The sequence below is a fragment of the Rhinoraja longicauda genome, chromosome 14 (genome assembly GCF_053455715.1).
Source record: "Rhinoraja longicauda isolate Sanriku21f chromosome 14, sRhiLon1.1, whole genome shotgun sequence".
NCBI lineage: Eukaryota > Metazoa > Chordata > Chondrichthyes > Rajiformes > Arhynchobatidae > Rhinoraja > Rhinoraja longicauda.
Genome location: NC_135966.1, coordinates 20,665,979 through 20,692,240, shown reverse-complemented (window position 1 = coordinate 20,692,240; position 26,262 = coordinate 20,665,979). Strand labels below are relative to the sequence as shown.

General features: G+C 39.7%; 1 protein-coding gene across 6 annotated transcripts in view; it reads left to right on the top strand.

The window, feature by feature from the left end:
- The window catches only part of cplx2b (complexin 2b), a 244,247-nt gene that overhangs the window by 207,028 nt on the left and 10,957 nt on the right, over positions 1 to 26,262 (top strand). For all 6 annotated transcript variants that reach the window (XM_078411551.1, XM_078411553.1, XM_078411549.1 and 3 more), the window contains exon 3: positions 21,572 to 21,747. In XM_078411551.1, coding sequence (XP_078267677.1) covers positions 21,572 to 21,747 — 176 coding nt within the window. The remainder of the gene's footprint in view (positions 1 to 21,571; positions 21,748 to 26,262) is intronic.

The following is a 26,262-nucleotide window of genomic DNA, read 5'->3' as shown; positions in this document are numbered from 1 at the left end:
GCACCTGGAGTACTGTGTGCAGTTTTGGTCTCCAAATTTGAGGAAGGATATTCTTGCTATGGAGGGCGTGCAGCGTAGGTTCACTAGGTTAATTCCCGGAATGGCGGGACTGTCGTATGTTGAAAGGCTGGAGCGATTGGGCTTGTATACACTGGAATTTAGAAGGATGAGGGGGGGATCTTATTGAAACATATAAGATAATTAGGGGATTGGACACATTAGAGGCAGATAACATGTTCCCAATGTTGGGGGAGTCCAGAACAAGGGGCCACAGTTTAAGAATAAGGGGTAGGCCATTTAGAACGGAGATGAGGAAGAACTTTTTCAGTCAGAGGGTGGTGAAGGTGTGGAATTCTCTGCCTCAGAAGGCAGTGGAGGCCAGTTCGTTGGATGCTTTCAAGAGAGAGCTGGATAGAGCTCTTAAGGATAGCGGAGTGAGGGGGTATGGGGAGAAGGCAGGAACAGGGTACTGATTGAGAGTGTTCAGCCATGATCGCATTGAATGGCGGTGCTGGCTCGAAGGGCTGAATGGCCTAATCCTGCACCTATTGTCTATTGTCTATTGTCTATTGAAAGATTGGAAAGACTGAGCTTGTATTCACTGGAGTTTAGAAGGATGAGAGGGTATCTTATAGAGACGTATAAAATTATAAAAGGACTGGACAGGCTAGATGCAGGAAAAATGTTACCAATGTTGGGGGAGTCCAGAACCAGGCGACACTGTCCAAGAATAAAGGGGAGGCCATTTAAAACTGAGGTGAGAAAAAACTTTTTCACCCAGAGAGTGGTGAATTTGTAGAATTCTCTGCCACAGAAGGCAGTGGAGACAAATTCACTGGATGAATTTAAAAGAGTTAGATAGAGCTCTAGGGGCTAGTGGAATTAAGGGATATGAGGAGAAGGCAGGCACAGGGTACTGATTGTAGATGATCAGCCATGATCACAATGATTGGGAGGGGTTGGGAGCCTCGACTGCCTCGTGGCGCCACGGGAGAAGAACGAGGAGGAGATAAGACTTTGCCTTCCATCACAGTGAGGGTATGCCTAGAGCAATCACTGTGATGGCTGTTTTGTGTAAAAAATTGTATCTGTGTGTCTTGTGTTCTTTAATGTCTACTGCCGGACCCTGACGTGAGAGGACGCTGGCGTTGATTATTCGCCGCTTTTCCGTCAGGATAGTTTGTCTGTTTGTCTGTTTGTTTCTATGTTAATTGTATTTGTAAAGCGCTTTGTGCATGTGTTAAGGCGCTATATAAAATAAATATATTATTATTATTATTATTAATGGTGGTGCTGACTCAAAGGACCAAATGGCCTCCTCCTGCACCTATTTTCTATGTTTCTATGATCTTTAAAAGATAGCTGTTACTTTTTTTTTAAACATTTGGATGGTATTGATCATTGGGTTGCGGTATTTATGAAAACATAATTTTTTGTTCAGCTTTTGAAAATACAAGAGTTGAAAAATACATTAGCATAGTCACATCAATTCTTACATTAAATGTAATGGTAAAACACCACCACAGGTATGAAACTATAATCCCTACTTGCATTTGCCAATGATATTTAGACAGCTGGTTGAACAGGAAGGCAATATTGCCCATGCAGTGTGTATAAAGAAACAGTATAGCAGAGCAGATGGGATGGATGCAAGAAGACAGTATTGTTGAATCTTGTTACATTACATCTGTCCTTGTACATTTATTTACCTTATGTAAGTTTGCACAGTTTGTTCATTGTTCACACACAGGTACAAGCATGCTGTTCTGGTTACTTTGGCTCATCCGTGTTTGCCTCTAGCTATTATTTCCCAGTTCTAACTCTAGATCTATACAAACAGCCTTTAGTTTGGTCAAGGTTGTTTTGTGTTCCATTTGAATTGTTCTGTTTTTTAAGTAGTATATGTCTATATTTTTTTTTAATGAATTCATTTGAAAGGCTGCAACTATTGAATTTTTTTTATAAGGAATTAGAAATGATGTAGAGAACCATATTTTTGAGGAATGAAATAATTTTTTTTCCATTTATTTTTCTTCCTAAACCAGTTTCAGGGCATTATCTATATTGTGATATGCAATTTACCAGATAGTCATAGTTCATATGCGAGCTTTCACAATGTGCTTTGACAGTCTATTCAATCACAGTGACATCATTATTGAACACATTCCTAACCTAATATGCCAGTGGATATCACTGAATGTGAATTAGAGTGGATTGAACACAGGAAAAAAATCTTCATTAATTTTCAGTCTGTTGAACTGTTAACACTGACTGTAATACCCAGTTCTTGCCTTGGGTGAGGAGACTTCCTCATCAGTAGGTTAAGAAGGAGAACCTAGCAGGGGCATTAAATAAGCCTGTGGCTATTTCTATACTTCAGAAAATGTTATTTTGCAAATAATTTGGATTTACTTCCAATGACCAAAGTATAGCAAGAGTATTAATGGTTAATGCCAAAGGTAATGTTAAAAATATATTCTCACACCCGCATCTAGCATAAGATTATCAGTTTCATGAGCCGCATGCAAGTTTCAAACGAAACTCTCTGGTGTTCCTTCTTGAGTCCCCTACTCTGGGCAAGAGACTTTGCATCTACACGATCTATTCCTCTCATGATTTTGTACATCTTTATAAAATCACCCCTCATCCTCCTATGCTCCAAGGAATAGGGTCCTAGCCTGTGCAACCTCTCTCTATCGCTCAGGCCCTCGAGTCCTGGCAACATCCTTGTAAAACATCCCTGCACCCTTTCCAGCTTGACAACATCATGATATCATGAAAAAAATATTGACACCTGACCAAGCCATGTTTTTTGTTATGCATCAGTCAAGGAATTGAATGTTAATGTTCTGAAACATTCAGAAAAAAATGTAAATTGTTAAACATGAATTGACTATTATATTTTAAATAATATATTAAAAAAATAAAATTCTTATATTAGTGAAAATGTTTAAGCAATTCATTTGGTTTAAAGGGATGAAAATTATCTCATATATATCGAGGTTCCTGGCACCAATTCCTGTACTGAAATGAATGGAATCACTGTTCCTGCTTAGGCTCGGTGGGCAGATTCCCTTGTGTATGTTGAGGAATTGCACCAGGTTCACATTACATTGCTGTCAGAAAGTCATGAAACTATCATCACTTCTCAGTGAAATCTCTTATGTTCCATGCTTCACATATTTGGCTGGAATATTCTGCTTGTTTGCAAATACTTGCAATTATATGTAGGACGCAAATCTAACACACAGTACATAAGGCGGAGAAATATTGTGCAGAAGTTGCTCGCCTGAAAACTGAAACCTGTGGAGCATTTTTTGATCTCAGCATGCAAACACATCTGCCCTCTATCTTCTGTTTCCCTTAGAGCAGTTTTACAACATTAAAAATTAAAGCACATCTCCTGTGAGGTTTTTTTTTGGCACACATAGTTATTGTGCACAAAGGATATTTGACTGACTTGAAGCAATATTTTTCATCCTGAAAGTTCGAATACATTGATTGAGCTTGGAGCGTTCATTTGGGAGTTTATTGAATCCGCTGATTTGGCTATTTTTACTTTCATGCTGATTCTAATGGGATTCACAAGAATTTTGAGTATAACTTGACAGCAACAGAATGTCAATTTTAGGCCGAATATCCAGGATGCACCAACAAAAATAATTCCTGATCATTTAGGCCAAACTTTTCTCCTTGCCTCTCCAGGTACATTTCAGCTTTATGCAAGATGTGAAGTGAATAATGCAGCAAAGAGATTCTAAAGCTTCTAAGAACATATTTTACAGATTGAACACCATTTTGAAAAGCAGTTTTTCAATAAACTTTTCACACTGGCATTTTCCAACCATCCTTGCAACTGACCTGAGACTTTTATAAATATATCTGATGCTTTGGCACTTGAAGAGTTGGGGGTTTTTTCTACGTATATATTAGAAGTCACTATATAATTGATTTTACGTTAAAAGTAATAAGATGAAGGAATTATGGCGATCAACTCTGATGCTGTTATCCACAGTGCTTAAGATTGCATGTTCTGAACATCAGTAAGATGGGCTAAACCTAACAAGGTTCAAGTACTCAGAGCATGGTTTATATGCGTTATTTTAAATGGTCGGGGTGAAATCTAGGCTGTCCATCCAGATTTCTGATTAGTGCTCCCTAAACGGATGATAGATATCCTATGGAAAATTAGGCCACATTTCCAGAAACAAAATCCCACACCTCCATCCAAAACAAACGTTATTACTTTTCACATACAATACAATACAATACAATATATCTTTATTGTCATTGTACAGGGGTACAACGAGATTGGGAATGCGCCTCCCATATGATGCAATAAATTAATTAGCTAGTCAGTGTTAATTTAAACCCAATGAAACAAATTAGAACAGTTTTAATACAGAATTTAGATCTGTGTCGGTTCACTGTGCGATGTGACCATCCGGCTCAGCAGGACCGGTTCATAGCCGCTATGGCCCTGGGGATGAAGCTGTTCCTGAGTCTGGAGGTACGGGCATAGAAGGCCTTGTATCGCCTGCCCGATGGTAGAGGTTCAAACAGACTGTTGCAAGGGTGTGAAGAGTCTTTGTGGATGCTGGTGGCTTTTCTGAGGCATCGTGTGTTGTACCGATAGTTCTCTGAGCTCTATGGACTACCCACTGAAGAGCTTTCCTTTCTGCCTCCGTGCAGCTGAGATACCTCACAGGGATCCCACTTCCACCATTAACAGCTGATCCTGGCTCCTCGATGATCTTACACTCTGTTACCATGTGCCTCTCAGCAACCGTATCATTCCAAGGCTGATTGTTTGAAGATATGGATCTTTGGTGACAAAATCAGGAATAAGATAATAATTAGAAGGCTTCTAAAGAAGGAAGATTTTCTGGATCCTCCAATTGAATTATTTGTCACAATTTAATCCCAGCATCATTCACAGACTCTGAAAATGTAAAATAACATGCCTGCCACTCTCTATATTTGACATTTAATCTGTGTTAGATAGACTAACCAAAGCAAACCATAGACCAGGAACTTACCCAGGCCAGCCACATAACTGCTGCAACTACAAGATCACCTTCTGCATCGGATTAAGCATCTCCACATAATGCAACAATATTTACCATTCCAGGACAAAATAATCAAATTATTTGGCACTCTATCAACCCTAAGCATTTCCCAAACCCATGACATCTTCTCCCATGAAGGACAGAGGCAGAAGACGAATGTGTACACCATTAACTGTTCCCCTCCAATCAGTCCATCATAATTTGGGAATCAATAAACATGACTTCATTGTAAATAGGTCCAAATGCTGAGAATCCCTACCGGCAGCTCATTGAAAGTGTAACCAGTCAATGGCCTGATGTGGTTCAAATACAGTTACAAATGAACATTCAATTCTAGGACTGTCACCAATGTCCACATTCTATGAGTGAATGAAAAACAAGCAATATTGCAGTGGGCAATGAAGAGATACTACATAAATGTAATTCATAAGATGTAAAGAAAGTTGCTGCAAATTGCATGAATAAATGGTGAAATAGTACAGTTAGAGAACATCAAATGGATAGGAACTAGTCTGTCATTATATTCCAATGAACCGTGTATCCTGAAAGAGCATATGGGGAAATCAATACATTAGCTGCTTGATTTTCTGCTTCATCAATGAATACATGCCAAGTTCTGTATGATACCTAAGATTTCGCAATGTGTTCTTCTAATGGATATGTCCTCATATAAGTACATATTTGGAAAACAGACAAAATAATGTGATTATTTGCAACCTGGCACAAAGATGGAAAGTGCTCAAAAATCGGCAACGTCCCCTCAGTAGGGCATCAAAAGAGTCACAGTGTGAGTAAGAAAAGACTAGACGATAAATACAGGAGGAAAATAAGTCCTCTGGGCCATGAATGGGTTGTAACAGTGGATCTCTCAGGTTGGTTCTGCTTGTGCATCTTGCAGACAGTAGAAGCAGGCTGGACGTGTTGCAGTTTGTGCAGTAGGGAAATGGAGGAAGGATCTCCATTGGAAAAAAGGGCTTTAACTTTATGGGAAATGATGACTTGATGTTAAGTGGTGAAGTTATGGTTCTGAGAGTGGTTAAAAGTTTTTTCACGGTAGAGCTCAGTCATACCACACCACCATCCTCATCAGCCAATATAACTAACTCCTTTAAATTCATCAATAATGTTCGGCTCACTTATTATTATAAATGGTAGCACTCTCAACTTTCTGGGCATTGAAGATTTTTCATTATCCTTTATGAAATTTATTCATGAGGGAGAAGGAATTAGAATGCTTCACTGGAATATAATGGACATTGAAATGTTGCAAAGCTCGATTTAAATTGTCAGTTTCCTTAATCAGGACATAGTTTCCATAATGAAGGCAGATGACTTTGCACAAACAGCAATTTCCCAGCATATAACTTCAGTCAATCTTTAATACTAGTCATGGGGAATGAATGGAATTATGCAGACTTAATCTGCTTACATTCACATTCCAGAAGCATGCACATATTACTGCATTAATTTCTTGTATGGTAATATTTTAGTGGAACTATTAACTTGTTAAAGTGACTGTAAATCATGTGGCTTCTCCACAGATAAAATAATTTGATTATTAATAAGAATTTTAGGTCACCTTTTTGCATTAATTGTATTATGAAGTAGCAATAAAATAATGTAGAATACAGTGGAGATGCAATAGGATACAGTAGGATACAGTGGATCTGCTGTGGAGATGCTTTGGTTGCCCTATGATGGCTGTGTTGATGAGGAGAGTTGCTAATGCTTAATGCCGTAATTATATGTACTATTACATAGAAACATATCCTAATGTCATTAGAGTGCGAAAATCTTTCAATTATTTAAGTGGAAATATTGGACACACTAATGCAAGATGTTAAACCTATCAGGCTAATCTAACTGAAAGATTCTGCAATATTCTGGGATATTAATCAAGATCGTACTGAGACTATTTTGAAACATGCAATTTTGGCAGTGCTGGGTATGGTTAATATTGAGTAATATTGTACCAAAGCAAAACTATTGGTAACAAGTGATTATGTGTACAGTTCTCCACAGACTATGATCTTAATGCCACTGAGTTCTGGGATCTGAGGATATTGGTTAAGATTTAACTGCTCTTTTCGAATTATCACAGCTCACCCTCTCTGATCAGGTTAAGTGGTTTAAAATTTGGTTTTAATTTGCAAACACTGTATAGGATTGCTGTGAACCATCCTTCTTCAATAGGTCCCACATCTTAGGCAAATTGTTGCTTGACCTCGATATTATTGTATCCCTGGCATACCTGAATCACCATGATTTGGAAAGTACAATGCACTTCCAGCATCTGCTCTGCCTAAGTGCCTTTTAAGGTTAAAAAAGCAGGACTCCCTGCAACGCTCAGCTTCTCCATTGTAACTTCAATAAAAGGGCTGCAGGAACACTAGCAAAACAGCATAAATATTTCAGTAGTTTCCACAGCTTGTCTGTTAAAGTTATCCAGATGAGCATGGAAAATCTGTAACTCATTAAATTAATTATATGAAGTTAAAATCAGAACATGTTGGGGTGCTCAGCAGATCAGGCAACAAAGAAACAACATTTCTTTTAATGACCCTTACTCAGACAAAAAGATTATTGCTTACTAAATTGCTTGCATTGTGCACATAATCGATTACAATGTCATCAAGTTTATCTATATAATTTAATGCTTTAATTGAAATATAAAATTAAGATAGCTGAAACAAGGCGGATAATATTGTGTATTCTGTCAAACTTTCTGCCGTGATATGTTAGTTAGCTCTATCTTTCTCCACACACAGCATGGTTCTGTTATAATTAACCTGAGTTACCTGTGCTGAAGAGACCAAGTAACAAAGTTTATTTCATTTCTGAGCTAGATCTTTGTAGCCAATTAATGTTCATCCTCCCACATATTATAGAACACTCTGGGTTTTCTGGTCAATTCAAAGGTGTTAATTGTGAATACTCAAATTGTTATTTTTTTCTCAACAAAATTAAGTATCCAGCCAGAGATCTGAGGCAGAAGGGTTACTTTGCAAGTGTGGCATGTTTTGCACAGCCTGTGGACAATCTCTTTGAAGGGGAGGACAATTGATTCTTGTGATCTAAACTAATTTTGAGTGGTGACATTTCAGAGACATTTGCTGGGTTTATAAACACCACGAACTTATGATAGATTAGAAATATCCTACTGCAAAACCTCTCTCAATTGTATGATGTCATTATCAATATTATGAGCAGAGAGTGGCAGAGAGTATTGTATTTGGCAAGGTTGGTGTCTGTATCTAGCAAGTCACAACCATTCTACTTTAAATTCATAAGTCCTAGCAGCAGAATTTGACCATTCAGCCCATCAAGTCTGCTCCGCCATTCAATCATGGCTGATCTATCTTTCTCTCGCAACTCCATTCTCCTGCTTTCTCCCCATAACCTCTGACACCTATCATCATATCATATCATATATATACAGCCGGAAACAGGCCTTTTCGGCCCTCCAAGTCCGTGCCGCCCAGTGATCCCCGTACATTAACACTATCCTACACCCACTAGGGACAATTTTTACATTTACCCAGCCAATTAACCTACATACCTGTACGTCTTTGGAGTGTGGGAGGAAACCGAAGATCTCGGAGAAAACCCACGCAGGTCACGGGGAGAACGTACAAACTCCTTACAGTGCAGCACCCGTAGTCAGGATCGAAACTGAGTCTCCGGCGCTGCATTCGCTGTAAAGCAGCAACTCTACCGCTGCGCTACCGTGCCGCCCATGTACAAATCAAGAATCTATCAATCTTCATCATAAAAATATCCATTGATGGCCTCCACATTCTTGTGTGGCAGTGAACTCCACAGATTCACCACCCTCTGACAAAATAAGTTCCTCCTCACCTCCTTTCTAAAGGTACGTCCTTTTATTCTGAAGCTCTGGCCCCTGATCCGAGACTCTCCCACTGGTGGAAACATCTTCTCCACATCCACTCAATCCTTTCACTATTCACTATTTAGTGCCTATGCTGGATTTCATGAGTTGTGATAACATTTGATTCCAAGCACTGAACCTCTCAAGGTCAAAGTGTAGGTATATGAAGGATTGAGGCAAGGTGGAAGAGACATGTGAACTGCTGGAAAAGTGGGAACAGAACCACATTGCAGTGTGGCTGTTGATTACACGACTGGAAGAGAAGGACAGAAAAAAGGGGAGGATTGGCTGAAATAATTTCTGAGAACATTCTTAATCAGGATATTTCTGACCGAGTAAGGAGTAGCAATGTTGGGTTCATTCCAGGAAATAAGACGGTTTAGGTGAATGCATGCCAGTCTGCATACACTTGGGGAGCAGTGATCATTAAATCATGAAGCTTGGCTTAATAATGGAGAACAGGAGGAAGAAATTCAGAGGAGACTTTTAAATTAGAGAAAGGTTAACCGAAGTGAAATAAGAAGGGACGTTTCTAGGAAAAGATGGGAGCAAATAATTATGGATAAAACTCCAAGGGAACAGGGAGATTTTAAAGAGGCAAGACATATTCACTCAAGAGGGAAAAGTATAACAAAGCAAAAGCTCCTTGCATGACAGAAGATAAAATAAAATCTGTCAAGTGAATAACTGCAATGAGAAGTAAGCTACACACAGGAAGCAGAGGCGGAATGAAAAGGAAAATAAGACAATCAAGGAAAATGTATCGGATAAAAATGACTATAAAAAAGAAATCAAAAAGTCTGTTATAGACATGTAAATAGTTTAGCGGGTGGTCAGAGAAAGTGGGGAGCTGATTGGAAGTAATGAAAATGATCTCTGCACAAAGGCAGAAGGCATGGCTAGAATACTAAATGAGTCATTACCAAGGACATTTCTTCCAAAATCTTAGTATAATTAGAGGTTGTAGACATAAATTGATGGAGTGATAACTGAAAAGGAAAGGTTAGCTTTGCTTAATGTAAATGTCATCTTATTTTGCTGGGATACCTTGTAGGTTGTTTTGGGGACTTTGGGAGATGAGGGTGGAGGTTGCCACAATCTTTCAATAGACAATAGACAATAGGTGCAGGAGGAGGCCATTCGGCCCTTCGAGCCAGCACCGCCATTCAATGTGATCATGGCTGATCATTCTCAATCAGTACCCCGTTCCTGCCTTCTCCCCATACCCCTGACTCCGCTATCCTTAAGAGCTCTATCTAGCTCTCTCTTGAATGCATTCGGAGAATTGGCCTCCACTGCCTTCTGAGGCAGAGAATTCCACAGATTCACAACTCTCTGACTGAAACATTTTTTCCTCATCTCAGTTCTAAATGGCCTACCCCTTATTCTTAAACTGTGGCCCATTGTTCTGGACTCCCCCAACATTGGGAACATGTTTCCTGCCTCTAAGGTGTCCAACCCCTTAATAATCTTATAAATTTCGATAAGATCCCCTCTCATCCTTCTAAATTCCAGTGTATACAAGCCTCGTCGCTCCAGTCTTTCAACATACAACAGTCCCTCCATTCTGGGAATTAACCTAGTAAACCTACGCTGCACGCCCTCAGTAGCAAGAATATCCTTCCTCAAATTTGCAGACCAAAACTGCACACAGTACTCCAGATGCAGTCTCACTAGGGCCCTGTACAACTGCAGAAGGACCTCTTTGCTCCTATACTCAACTCCCCTTGTTATGAAGGCCAACATTCCATTGGCTTTCTTCACTGCCTGCTGTACCTACATGCTTCCTTTCAGTGACTGATGCACTAGGATACACAGATCTCGTTGTACGTCCCCTTTTCCTAACTTGACACCATTCAGATAATACTCTACCTTCCTATTCTTACCACCAAACCTCACACTTATCCACATTAAACTGCATCTGCCATGCATCTGCCCACTCACACAACCTGTCCAAGTCACCCTGCAACCTCATAGCATCTTCCTCACAGTTCCCACTACCACCCAGCTTTGTATCATCTGAAAATTTGCTAATGGTACTTATAATCCCTTCATCCAAGTCATTAATGTATATTGTAAATAGCTGCGGTCCTAGCACTGAGCCTTGCGGTACCCCACTAGTTACTGCCTGCCATTCTGAAAGGGACCCATTTATCCCCACTCTTTGCTTTCTGTCTGTCAACCAATTTTCTATCCATGTCAGTACCCTACCTCCAATACCATGTGCTCTAATTTTGCCCACTAATCTCCTATGTGGAACCTTGTCGAAGGCTTTCTGAAAGTCAAGGTACACCACATCCATCAGCTCTCCCCAGTCAATTTTCCTAGTTACATCCTCAAAGAATTCCAGAAAATTAGTCAAGCATGATTTCCCCTTCGTAAATCCATGCTGACTCGGAACGATCCTGTTACCACTATCCAAATGCTCCGCAATTTTGTCTTTTATATTGACTCCAGTATCTTCCCCACCACTGATGTAAGACTAACTGGTCTATAATTTCCCGTTTTCTCTCTCCCTCCTTTCTTAAAAAGTGGGACAACATTAGCTACCCTCCAATCCACAATCCTCTCTTGATAATGGAGTGATGCACGAGGACTGGAAAATAGCTAGTGTAATAGCCTTTTACAGAAAGGGTTGTAAAGGTCTCCTAAGCAACTTCAGAACAGTCATTTTAATATCAGTTCCAGAATCAAGAAAAACTGCAAAGGCACTTTGCACAGGTAAGCGCTGATAAAGGACGGCCAACACAGATTTGTTAAATACAAAAAAAATGTTTGACTAACGTGATTGAATCTTTCGATATGATAAAAAAGGACAGTTGTTGAAGCCAATTCAGATAATACTCCAAGTATCATCTATACAAGTATCATTTTCAGCAGCTCTTTTTATAAAATCCCACACAAAAGATGGTTTGCAAATTTGAGGTCTGTGAATTTAAAAGCTCACTCACACCCTTATGGGAAATTGGCTTAAAATCAGAAAGCAGAAAGTTGTGGTAAGTGGTTGTTTTTCAGATTGGAAAATGGGAAATGGTGGTGCTTCCCCGGAGTTGGTGCTGTGACCATTGATTTTTAATACATCTTAATTATATATAAATGTAAATGGGCTCAGTAAAACTTTTAATTTGCAAATGCAACAAAATGTGCACGTATGGAAGGTAATAATAAGCATTGACTACAAATTGATCACAAAAATTGGTAAAAAGACACGAGGGGGAGCATTCTGTTACAGAGCCTTCGAGTCATACTGCGTGGAACCAGGCCCTTCAGCCCAACTTGACCACACCGACTAACATACCCCATCAACACTAGTCCCGTTTGGCCCACATCCTTCTAACTCCATCCTATCCATGTATTTGTCCAAATATTTTTTAAACACTGTGATAGTACCTGCCTCAACTACTTCCTCTGGCAGCTCATTCCTTATGCCCACCACCGTGTAAAAAGGTTGCTCCTCAGGTTCATATTAAATCTTTCCACCCTCACCTTAAACCTATGTCCTCTGGTTCTTGATTCCCTTACTCTGGGTAAAGGATTCCATGCATTTACCCTATCTATTCCTCTCATGATCTTATACAGCTCTATAAGCTCATCCCTCATCCCACTGCGCTCTAAGGAATAAAGTCCTAACCTGCTCAACCTCTCCCAAGAGCTCAGGCCCCTCAAGACCTGGCAACCTCCTCGTAAATCTTTTCTGCACCCATTCCAGCTTAACAACATCTTTCCTAAATTGGGGTGACCAAAACTGAACACAATACTCTAAATGTGGCCTCACCAATGTCTTGTAAATCTCAAATAAAACTTCTTTACTCAGAGAGTAATAGTGATCTGAAAAATAATTTATTTAAGAGTATGAAAAACAGAACCAATCAATCCCTTCAAAAGGTAATTAAACGAAATGTAAAGAAAATAATTTGTAGGTTATGGGGAAAGAATAGAGAATGGGATAAACAGACAGGTTCTACCAGGAACAATCATGGGGCAAATGGGTTCCTTCTGTATCACTACAATTCTATGATTTTGTACTTCCAAGAAACTTTGTAATACATGAAGGCCACAAGCTTGGGCTCATAAGATTTCAAGGCACAAAGTCAATAACACCTAGCATTTGGGGGAAATCTGAGGGGTGACAAATCGCGGAAATCTCATCCTGTTATTCCCAGAGAAAACACTGTCAAATTGTTTGCCCCATCCAGTTACTTATTGCAAATATGATTTGAGTAATTACTGATGATTCCAATATCCCCTGGAAACAGGCAGCAGAATAGAAGATGCAGGCAGAGATAACTTAAGGAGGATGAAGGAACTGCAGATGCTGGTTTAAATTTTTTGTTGTCTTTTTTTGTTGTTTTATGTTGGTGATTGTGTGTTTTATTGCTTTCTTTTTTATTGCCTCTCATTGTTGACTGTGGGTAACTTAATTTTGTCCAAAAACATGTTTTTGGATGACAATAAAGGCTATTCTATTGTATTATATTCTAAGATAGACACAAAATACTGGAGTAACTCAGCAGGACCTTCCACGTGGGATGCATCACAAGTCTGTAATGACCTCCATGAACAAGCGTAGTCTTGTCATAAATTGCATAGCTGAGAAATGAAGGTGTGCAATTGTTGGAAGGTTGGAATTGCGCAGATACTGGATGTGTGCATGTTTCGGCAACTGCTTTACATCCTCGTTAGTGTTCCTACAAATTCCAACTCTGCGTAGTCACTTTACTTGCTGCTTAGCTGGAAGGGAATGGCAACAAAGATGGTAATTTTTTGAAATAAATCATTTCTAGCACCCTCTAGCTGTTTGAAGATGGTCAAACCATTTAAAGCAAAAACAAATTCTAAATTCAAAACCTATTGATAAGTTAAAATATAGCATCTGCCAGTAATTTGCAGCAGTCAAGAAAGCAAGTATTTGTGATTTTAAATACCACTAAAAATGGGATGCTTTCCTTATCAACCTTATGAAATAGAGAGGATCAAAATGGATTCACAGCTGGCCACTTAAGCCCAGGCCTATTAAAAAATCAGTGAGCTTTCATTATAATTTTCATCCCTGCTAATGCCTGTTCACCATGAAAAATAGTGAGGTTGGGAGATGGCAATTGGCTCCCATTTATGTCATAGAGAGAGAATTAATTAAAATACACAGTGCAGCCAAATGTTTCAATTAGCTCAATGTCCCCTTGTCCATCATAAAAGTCCACTTAAATATTCATTATAATCAGTAGCACATTGGGGGAAAAAACCCCAAATGAGGTTAATATTACCAGTTTAAGAACTATTGGAGATCTGGTAAACTAATCCACATATGGCAAGCTGGCCCCACATATGAGTCTACCCAGCCCATGGAATTAATCAGATTGCTTCATAAGCAACAACTTATCTCTGTATATGTGGTGAGATGCTAAAGTTTCAAAATCATGACAAAACCTCATTGATCAGTGTGAAGATTGCAATGTCATCAAGCTGATTCCACTGATGGGATTGTACACGGTGGCTTATTAACTGTTGGGTAAAGGCAAACAGATAAACTGAAACAGAAAAACATACACCATGCAGAAAATAATGAAGGGAAATAAATGAGAAAGTGAGTTTGGGTCACGATCGTATAGTTATAGCTGAGCTTGTTACAGTTTGAATTTCCACAGATGATGTAAACCCTTGGGAAAAGCAGGTGACCTCGCTTCACAAATAAGCCATACGAAGGACAGATCAGAAGAATTGATTATCCACCACTCCAGTTTTATTGCCAATTGCCCATTTTCCAAGCAAAACAGTCTGAGTCATTACTGACACGAAGGTTAATGGTTCTTCAGTGTTTTTGAGCCAGTTTATCAGGGCTGAGCTCAGACTGCAAAAGACTGAATTTGTTCGTCCCTAAACCAAGTGCCTCAAAATATAATTGGCTTTTAAAAAGAAACTTTTTTTCTCTCAATTTAGAGGATACTTGTTAAATGCCAAGTGTCAAGATGTGTTAAAATTGGACTTTTACAATGAAATGTCGGTCCCATTACTGGAGATAGAGCAAGAAAAGGATACACACAATCAAGAATGTATTGACATTAATCACAGAGATTAAAGAATGAGTGGAAAATAATTCCGAATCAGAATGTAGGGGCCACTTCTATCCATTTCCACAGATGGTACATTGTGATCAGATAATTGCTTTACTTTGCTAGACAAATTATGGTGACATATAAGCTCAGTTGGAAGAGAGAGAGTGATAGTTAAATCATAGATTTAAATTGGTAGGGTAACATTCACGTACTAGAAAAAAATACTGCAATGCTAAGGCTTAGAGATTGGTAGAAGGGAGAGAGGATTTTTATGCAGGCCAGTGAAACATTTCACACTTCAAAAAGTGCTGATTCGATTGTTCTATTTATAGTACAACACAGAGTACTTGTACAATGCTCACTCCATTCACTGGAAGCCCAAAATAGTATCTGGAACTCTTCTTATTCCAGAGACCAAACAAAGATTATTCATCGGCCTCAGACAACAATTATGGTTGTCAGTTGTCTTCTTAAATCATTGTCAGCAGTCAGTGGCAGGAATAGTGCATTCTGTTGCACCATTTGTTAGGCTAAGTCCCTTGTCACTTCGCACAAAGCTAAGAGGAAGAATACTGACTCTAATCTGAGGCTCATGCGAAACTTCATGGTAGACTCCGAGACTAAGGTGGACTCTGAGACCACCTCTATTGTTCAAACTATTGAGCAGACAAATATTGACCCTTCCATTACAAAACAAATATTGGTCACACCAATGTATGTTATACATCTGTTATTTCTTGCCACTCGAAAAAGATGGGAGGTTGAATTCTGTCCTTTAGGAAGCTTATATATTTTCCTCAAGACTGGGACCGCACATGCAAACAAATACTACCCTTCTCGAAACCAACCAAAATGTTGTCTACCTAAGGTCAAAACAGTGCTGCAATGTAAGCCTCAAAAGCACCATGGCCTCTGTTAGTTGGAGAAGAACTAATAACTATACAAAATTGAATCTAGGTTAATTCCCGGAATGGCGGGACTGTCGTATGTTGAAAGGCTGGAGCGATTGGGCTTGTATACACTGGAATTTAGAAGGATGAGGGGGGATCTTATTGAAACATATAAGATAATTAGGGGATTGGACACATTAGAGGCAGGAAACATGTTCCCAATGCTGGGGGAGTCCAGAACAAGGGGCCACAGTTTAAGAATAAGTGGTAGGCCATTTAGAACGGAGATGAGGAAGAACTTTTTCAGTCAGAGAGTGGTGAAGGTGTGGAATTCTCTGCCTCAGAAGGCAGTGGAGGCCAGTTCGTTGGATGCTTTCAAGAGAGAGCTGGATAGAGCTCTTAAGGATAGCGGAGTGAGGGAGTATGGGGAGAAGGCAGGAACGGGGTACTGATTGAGAGTGATCAGCCATGATCGCATTGAATGGCGGTGCTGGCTCGAAGGGCTCAATGGCCTTCTCCTGCACCTATTGTCTATTGTCTATTGAATCTGATAGATACTACACACATAATATATGTCACCACCATAATGTGAAATATGTGAAATATTTATTCATAATTTTAAGAAGGTTCTAAAGTGGGGAATTATAGAAAATGTGAGTACAATATCAACAATTTTCACTTACCTGAGCGCAAATGGATACCAAAGTCAGAAGTTTAGAGCATGAAACATTCAGTCCTGCCTGGAAGCAAATAGTATGTTATCCTTCATTGCAAATGGCCTGGAGTACAAAGTAAGATGTTTTTCAAACATCGTACATAGTATTGGCATGATCTTAAAAAACCTTTTGACTTGAGCAGGCCTGTAGACATTAACTATATGGATTTTAGCAAGATGTTTGACAGGGTCCTGCCTGGTAGGCATGTCAAATCACATGGGAGTCAGCGTGAGCTAGCCAACTGGATTTAAATTCGACTTGATGAAAGGAATCAGAGGGTGGTAGTGGAGGGTTGTTTTTTTAATTGGAACTCTGTAACAAGTGGTGTGCTGCAGGGATCTGCATTGTGTCCACTGTTGTTTGTTATCTATAGTAATGATTTGGATGAAAATGTAGTTAGCGTGGTTGCTATATTTGAGGATATTACCAAAATTGGTAAGACTGACAAAGATTATTTAAGTTTACAACAGGATCAAAATTAATTAGGGAAGTGGGCCAATGAAAGGCAGATGGAAATTAGCTCTGACAAGTGTGAGGTGTGCATTTTTCTGTTCAACCAGCGTAGGGATTACACAGTAAATGTTGAATCCTTGTAGAGTGTTTAGGGATACAGGGGACAGAGTTCCCTAGAAGTGATGACACAGGTAGATATTTTAGATTTAGATTTAGAGATACAGCGCGGAAACAGGCCCTTTGGCCCACCGGGTCTACGCCACCCAGCGATCCCCGCACATTAACACTATCCTACACACACTAGGGACACTTTTTTAAACATTTTCCCAGCCAATTAACCTACATACCTGTACGTCTTTGGAGTGTGGGAGGAAACCGAAGATCAATAGACAATAGACAATAGACAATAGGTGCAGGAGTAGGCCATTCAGCCCTTCGAGCCAGCACCGCCATTCAATGCGATCATGGCTGATCACTCTCAATCAGTACCCCATTCCTGCCTTCTCCCCATACCCCCTCACTCCGCTATCCTTAAGAGCTCTATCCAGCTCTCTCTTGAAAGCATCCAACGAACTGGCCTCCACTGCCTTCTGAGCCAGAGAATTCCACACCTTCACCACTCTCTGACTGAAAAAGTTCTTCCTCATCTCCGTTCTAAATGGCCTACCCCTTATTCTTAAACTGTGGCCCCTTGTTCTGGACTCCCCCAACATTGGGAACATGTTTCCTGCCTCTAATGTGTCCAATCCCCTAATTATCTTATATGTTTCAATAAGATCCCCCCTCATCCTTCTAAATTCCAGTGTATACAAGCCCAATCGCTCCAGCCTTTCAACATACGACAGTCCCGCCATTCCGGGAATTAACCTAGTGAACCTATGCTGCACGCCCTCCATAGCAAGATCTCGGAGAAAACCCACGCAGGTCACGGGGAGAACGTACAAACTCCGTACAGACAGCGCCCATAGTCAGGATCGAACCTGAGTCTCCGGCGCTGCATTCGCTGTAAGGCGGCAACTCTACCACTGCGCCACCGTGCCGCCAGGTAGACAGAGTAGTGAAGAAGTTGTTTAGCATACTTGCTTTCATCTGTAAGGTTACTAAGTACAGGAGTTGGAACATCATGCAAACAGCCCTGTAAGACCACAGTTGGAGAATTATGTGCAGAAATAACATATTCAATGATAATTATCCTAAGCACTACTTAAAATGATTAGGAACATGAAAATGTGGCTATAATAAACGAATGAGACAATAAACAGGGTTACCAGCCAATTTTGCCAAAGTACAAGTTAATCTTATTTGACTTGTACTAATCTTGTTACATGCTTACTAACTTTAAAATACATGTGCATATATCTTTGAAGATATAAAGACAGAAACATAATAGCACCATCTGTTGTCCCTCAGTGAAAGACACCTGCATTATTAATGTGCTTTCATATAATTTCTCTGTTACAAATTGCACCAGAATCTTCCTAAAAACATCAGTAGTTTTAATCCTGTTGTAAACTTAAATAATCTTCCTCAGTCTCCACTATGCCACCAATTTTGGTAAACCCCCCCAAACAGGCTATCACTCTGCTCAATTTAGTTTAGTTTGCTTTTAATTTAGTTTAGAGATACAACGCGGAAACTGGCCATCTGGCCTACCGAGTCCGCACCGACCAGCGATCCCCGCACATTGTCACTATCCTACACACACTAGGGAATATCAAGCCAATTAACCTACAAACCTGTACGTATTTGGAGTGTGGGAGGAGTGGGAGGAAACCGAAGATCTTGGAGAAACCCACACTGGTCACGGGGAGAACGTAGCAACTCCGAACAGACAGCACCTGTAGTCAGGATCGAACCTGGTTCTCTGGTGCTGTAAGTCAGCAACTCTACCCGTTATGCCGCCATGCCGCCCCTGCCTCAGTTATTTATTGCCCACTCTCCAATCTCCCATTAACAGTGGAGCTTTATGTTACTGGGAACAGAAGAGAAGCAATTAATCGTCCCTTCCTAACTCCCACCTGCCTCCAATTCCTTCCAAAGCAGTGTTAACAAATATAATTTTTTTATTCAGCTTTACATGGCATTGATGAGCCCACTTGTTTTGTTATTGTGTTTCCTTTCTGTAACCTGCTCCATTTTACAGCTACACAACTAAATGACAGAGGCTTTACACTCGAGTCTTGGGTTCAGCCATTTTAATTCAGGATCCCCTTGGCTACTGCCTCATGGGTATTATATCCTCGGTACTGTGCCAATATTCCCATAACATCCCACTTTATTTACAAAACAGATATGTACAGGGACTTTACATGTATAGCAATAAGTTAAATTCTTCCATGGCATCTTATTTCACTGAGTCCAACATGTCTCCAACAGTCCATTTTCCAACAAGCCTTTGACAATCCATTTCCGTGGTAGCTTCCAAATTCTCCTCCAAATTAATTGCAAAAATGATAAAGGAATTTAAGAGACTTTTTGAGTGAACACATGGATATGCAGGGAACGGAGGGATATGGATTATCTGCAGGCAGATAAGAGTTGGTCTTGGCATCATGTTCAGCACAAACATTATGGGCCAAAGGGCCTGTTGCTGTGCTGTGCTGTTCTATATTCTATGTTCTATAAGACCACAAAAGTTGAGATGAGGAGGTAGTGATGAATTATTTGACAATCAAGGACAAGAATACTTTATATACTTTTTGAGGCACTGAGAGGCAGAGCTAAAGGAGGACCCTCAATGCAACCAATTTACTGGAAAATGAACGACACCACCTAAACACTAATACATGGAAGTACAGTTTGATTGTGCCTATGAATACTCATCTGCACTGTAAAAGCAACCTCCGATAGAGGGGCTTGTACTGTTACTGCAGTGAAGTTCAGAAGAAGGTAAAAAAACAATAACATTGATACAGTGTTTAAATATTACTTCATTCTCTCAGTGCCAGCTTTACAATACAAGAACTATAACATATTCTATGGCAACTGGTCTTGATTAAACCCCACATGTGTGATTTGATTCCAGGAATATGCATAATATTGAAACGGTAGTAAAATGTGTAAATTTAGCACCCTTTTGAAGCTTTCTATTGAAGCTGTTAAAGTTATGCAAATACAAATGTTCGCAGATCAAATATTGGGTTTAAAATTTTTCGTAAGCTCTCAAAAATATTAACTATTATCAACATTACAGTGCATGAAGCCTAATCATAGATTACTTGGCTGAAAATATTAAAGTAAATTTAAGTGTGTAGGAAGAAACTGCAAATGCTGGTTTATAGCAAGGATAGACACAAAGTGCTGGAGTAACTCAGTGGGTCAGGCAGCATCTCTGGAGAAAAAGGATTTTGGGTCGGTACCCTTCTGTAGACTGAAAAGTACATTTAGTATTAGTCTGAAGAAAAGTCCTGACCCAAAATGTCACGTATCCTAGAGATACTGCTGTCTGAGTTACTCCAACACTTTGTGCCTGTTGTAAAGTTAATTTGTCCAGTTTTTCTTTCACTGAAAAATAATGTTATTTAAAAAAATATTTTAATGCAGTTTTATTACAAATAAATCCCCAGGGTACTGCAGTTCGATAATAAGATGTCACTGCTTTCTGAAAATATATACCAACATCCAGCTTCAGACTAAACTTTTTCCTCAAATGGCTCACTCACAGGAGAGCTTTTTTTGGAACATTGCAAGTTGTTAAGTTCTTGAATGACCCGACACAAAAACGGTGGTAAAAGAAAATTCCGTAGTGACTTTCAAAAAACAATAATAATGCTTGTCTCTGGTGAAAGAATGGTAGTTCCCCTGTGACAAATGGGAAGCAATGTCATTGTTTAAGCAGGATAGAAACAAAATGTCCAATCGGTGGATGCGGTCAGGGATGGTGGATCTGAAAGAAAGATGTACAACTTTGAGTGGAACAGCCTCCAGACACTAGCAAATGTCATCCTAATTTGCTGTGTGAGGAAGGGAAGTGGAGCACACCCACCATGGACCCTACTTTGCTACCTATGCAAGCAAGCCCTCAGTCCAATCTTCATTCCAGAATCAAGAAGCAAACAAGTGTTTATATTGTCATATGTCCCAAAACCGAACAATGAAATTGTTACTGTCAGTACAACATCTTCAGAAAGACACAGTTGATACTTCAGCCACCTTATCAAAGATCATTTTTGCCCAGACACAATGTCCTTGTTTATGTTAAATTATATCCCTATAAGTACTGGTGCTTTTGTGGACTTTATCCCTGGCCAGATGTAACAGAACAAATCTATCTGACTATAATTTAGCTGTGACATAAACTTTTTCAAAATAGCATAAGTGCTTCCATTGTTACGTGTGGCCTAATTCATCTCCAGACTCCTAGAGAACCACATCAAGAGATTATGCGAAGTTAGGATTTTTTAGTCATGTCTCACATGTGCAAAATCTAAATCAGTACAAAGGCACCGTCTTATTCTTAGCAATCTCCATGACTATAATATAATGTCATTACTTCACCCAGGGGCCACCAAAGACATGGGGAAGATGCTGGGGGGTGATGAGGAGAAAGACCCAGATGCACAGAAGAAGGAAGATGAAAGACAAGAGGCCCTTAATCAACAGGAAGATGAACGTAAGCAAAAGCATATTAGAATGGAAGCTGAAAGGGAAAAAGTACGACAACAGATACGAGACAAGGTAAACAGACGTAACTCCCCTATTAACCTCATCTATCTAATCTGTTCTCAATTATGTTTGTAATGTATATGAATGACAGATAAAATGGATATTACAGAGGAAAGCACAATTTAATTGTTCTGCCAATAAACCTGTTTATTTAAAATTCTCAACAAAATGTGAAATCCAAATGTAAACTTCAGTATAACAATTGGCATGTAAGGTTTCAGTATTGAAGCAATCCTTTGGTTCTGGTCGCAGGGATTACCTGTTATTAGACACAAAAAGCTGGAGTAACTCAGCGGGACAGGCAGCATCTCTAGAGAAAAGCAATAGGTGACATTTCGGGTCGAGACCCTTCTTCAGACTACAGACAGACTGACCCTTCTCAGTCTGAAGAAGGGTCTCAACCCAAAACGTGACCTATTCCTTTTTTCCAGAGATGCTGTCTGATCCGCTGAGTTACTCCAGTTTTTTGTGTGTATCGTCGTTTTAAACCAGCATCTGCTGTTCCTTCCTACACTTTACCTGTTGTTATCTGGTTCAATGAACAGGGTAGCGCCTTAATGGCATGGTGCATATTAAATGCTCAAATTCACATCTTCCCCCCCTCCCTCTCACCTCTATCTTTCAGTCTGAAGAAGGGTTCTGACCCAAAATGTCACCTATTCCTTTCCTCCAGAGATACTGCCGAACCCGAGTTACTCCAGCATTTGTGTCTATCCTTAGTAGTTGAGCTGCACTAGATAGATGACTTACAGGATTGTGCATGCACAGTGGCTTAGGTTCAAGACATCATTGACTTGGTCAATGAAGGATATAAAGAGAATGCACCTGCTACTCAACACTTGAAAGACAAAAGTCCTCTTCCATCCTGCTCCCAGAGCTTTACACTATCCTCCAACAATAACGATTCATGGCAAAATCAAGGAAAGGGTGAACCACTTCCCATGTCACAGGAAGGCACCTCTCAGCACGGCAGACATTAATGATGAAATTCACCATTACCTTCAATACATCATCAGCACAGCTTTTGATTGCTTAAGGAAAAACATATTAGAAGGTCAATGCCTCAAGACTATGCTCAAATTCACACCTTCCTGGTAGCAATGATCCCTGATCTCCTACAGGTTTTTGAGACATGGACTACCTACATTAGGAATCTTAATAAACAGTAAAGATACACTACCACCAAATCGTTCAAATTCACTGGACAGACAACTTAACCAATATCAGCGTCCTCTCCCAGGCCAGCATCCCCAGGAACAAGGCCTTTGATACACGGTCAATTCTGTGGGGCAGGCTTTCATGTCATTCATGAGCTTGAGATCAAACTCGCAAATTGAACACTTTATCCAAGCTCTCTCGTGGGTACAAATTACCATGCAGGTGGAGGGAAAGATTCAGTGACATGTTCAAAGCCGTTGATTCCTCATGGTGTTTGTGCCTTGATCACTCAAGGTGGAGAAAGAGATTGTGGGATTCTTTCAAATCCATGCAAGGGGGGTACACAGAAGCTGTGCATAAGTAACAGGAGTTCAACACCTCAAACTCCTTACCCCCCTCCCCTCCCCCCCCCCCCCCCCCCCCCGTTCTATTGTGCACCTCTTACCCCATCTATGATCACTCACCTCCAAACTTAGAAAACCAAAATGAAGGGAAGTCATCCTTGATCACAAGAACTGTCTGAGATAAAGAAGGGAAGATTGTATTTTAACTTTTTGGTAGGTTATACTCAATATGTAATAGCGGTCAGTGCAGACAGAGTGGGAATGCAAATCATATCCTAAGCTGACAGATTTAATTTTTCAATAAATGCCTACATTGTGCACAGTGAATAATGCCAGTGGTAGTATGTTGATGAACTTTTTTTAGAAGATTACGGAAATTTTCATTACGTTACCCATAGATACAAAGAGTGAAGCAATAACTTAAACAGGGATTTCACAATTTCCTTGCATAATTTGAATGGAAATGGGCTTAGTACAACGTATCAAGATGATAAATAAGGACAGTAAATTGGCAACACAATTTACACTCACATTTCTTTTTCATTGGAAACCAAATTTCATCCCCATTAACATTTGCTTTAAAAAGGCAACAAAAAAAAAAGCTTCCAATTGCTTGGCTTTTCATGTGCAGTTTTGATTTCAGCATGATAGAACGAGCACTCACGCATGCTGGGTGAGCAAATTGCGCCAGATGCCAGATCGATTAAATATACTGCGTAAGAAGGGTGTTACATTAATCAATACAATATTGATTGAATCCCAGGGCTGCCATTTTGGAGTTCAGTGCTTCAGCAAGTATCTTTTTAATCTTCTTCTCATCGAGACCACATCACAAGATTAGAAATTGTTCAGCCAAAGCTGAACTCACTTCTCGGCATCTGCATACAGTGGCGTCTTGTACTTTTTGTGCGTAGTGAACACTCTTTCCTTAACGCCATCCTTTTAATAATGATAACTGAACATATACTGTGAAGGAACATCAACTTCAATTATTACTTCAACCCTTCTGACATTTGTGCAGTGGCGGGTATAATTCTTGAATGAAGCTAGAGATTTCTGCATTTCCTTAAGGACTTCCTCATTGAAATTATACATTTGCTGCAACTACACCTGCAAACACCTGTCTTAGATATGAACAGTTAAAACAATCTCCCTTAAATAATGTAGAATGAGATTGCTTCAAGTTCATAACATGGAGTTTAACTCCCTTGGAAAGCAATCTCCATTAAAGGATTTGATGATGATTGAATGACCTGCAATGTTAATGCACTTTCCAAAGGTAGACAGAACACGTCCAGTTAAAGATTTAGCAATCATTTCACATTGTGTTTGCTGTCAAAATAATATTTTGGGCCACCCCTAGTGCTATTTGTAGAAGAACAAAAACAGTTTTCTTTGTGTAGGGCTCTACTGAAGTTTCAGTGCTGTGTTCCCTATTGATTTGTTCCAACTTCTTGCATTTGTCAGCATGTAGCCCAGGTGATCTTTACAGCTAGGTTTTAAAGAACGTACTGCAAGATGAGCAAAGCGCTTCCACCTATTGGGGACTGTGGTCACTGTATGAATCGATGCTGCCATAAGGGAGTGAGTTTAAAAAATGCCTCCAGAAAGTCAGAAGGATGTGGACAGGCTGGTGAGACTTAGTGCCTGAAAGATACATGTTCTTTGTACAAGGAGGCTTAAGACCTGGTGTTCTTGGAAGTACATTGCTGTCAAAGCCTGAGTTCATTCTAAGAATATCTTTACACTAGGGAAGTCGTTAGGAATGCCCGCGCAATCTATGCCTGCTCTCCTTGAGCATGTAGTTTGGATAACCTCCCTAATGCAAGCATGAGATGTGTGGAGATCAGTACTCTGGAGCTGAGAATAACCACACGGCCAGGAGCAGAAAATTGCCAGTCACATTTGAGGCTATCTTTGAGACAACAGATCTCAGTGAGAACAGAGAATGTAAAGGGATCTTCATTGCTGAGTGTTGGCCCTTTAAATCATACGGATACAATGAAACAGGATTAATAACATTTGATTGTTCTACAACTATTAAGAAATGTCATTTTTTTTAAGATCAATGAGTTTTGGGTGACTCATTGTACTGCTAGAGAAAAGTGTTGGTGCAAATGGAAATCCTGTTGAAAAATTAGGAGATAAATGTTCAAGTAAGTGCTACGACAACCAGAAATGTGCACGAAATTGCTCTATTCTAGGTTAAAACAAGCTTTTAACAACACCTAGGGCCATTTTTTAAGTTGTGTCAATGTATTTCTAGGTCAAACTGTCTAAGTGAAACTAAATTTCTTTGAAAAAACATCGTTTCTTATTGTAATTCAGGTTACTCAAACGCCTTCATTAATGTTTATTAAGGAGTTGTGAAACTATTCTGTGAAATAGTTATATCAAAAGAATAGAGAAAAAAATTGTGTTCTCTCAGACTATCATTAATACTAATGGCAAGAGAACCTATCTATCTATCTATCTATCTATCTATCTATCTATCTATCTATCTATCTATCTATCTATCTATCTATCTATCTATCTATCTATCTATCTATCTATCTATCTATCTATCTATCTATCTATCTATCTATTTATCTATCTATCTATCTATCTATCTATCTATCTATCTATCTATCTATCTATCTATCTATCTATCTATCTCTAAAACTCTCATCTTGTTGGTTTGTTGGTTTGCTTGATCCTGAAATACAGCCAAAACAGTACACGATAGCATGGCAATTTTAGGCCCACGTTACTCACCATTGTCCTGGGGTGGGCTGGAGGAAGTTTAATTCAAATTGGTGTTATATATTTTAAGTCATTCACATTTTAAAGTTTAAAAAATCACTTTTCCATCTCCCCTGGCCGTCAGACGCGTTTGACATCACAATGGGAACCTAACGGGTCCATGGATGCACAGTTGGGGCCCGTTGATCTGATACTTACGTAAGATGGTCGCTGGATCCGTGTGTGCGCAGAACAAACAGGTCCACGCCTCTGCGGTTGGGGCCCATTGATCTGATACTTATGT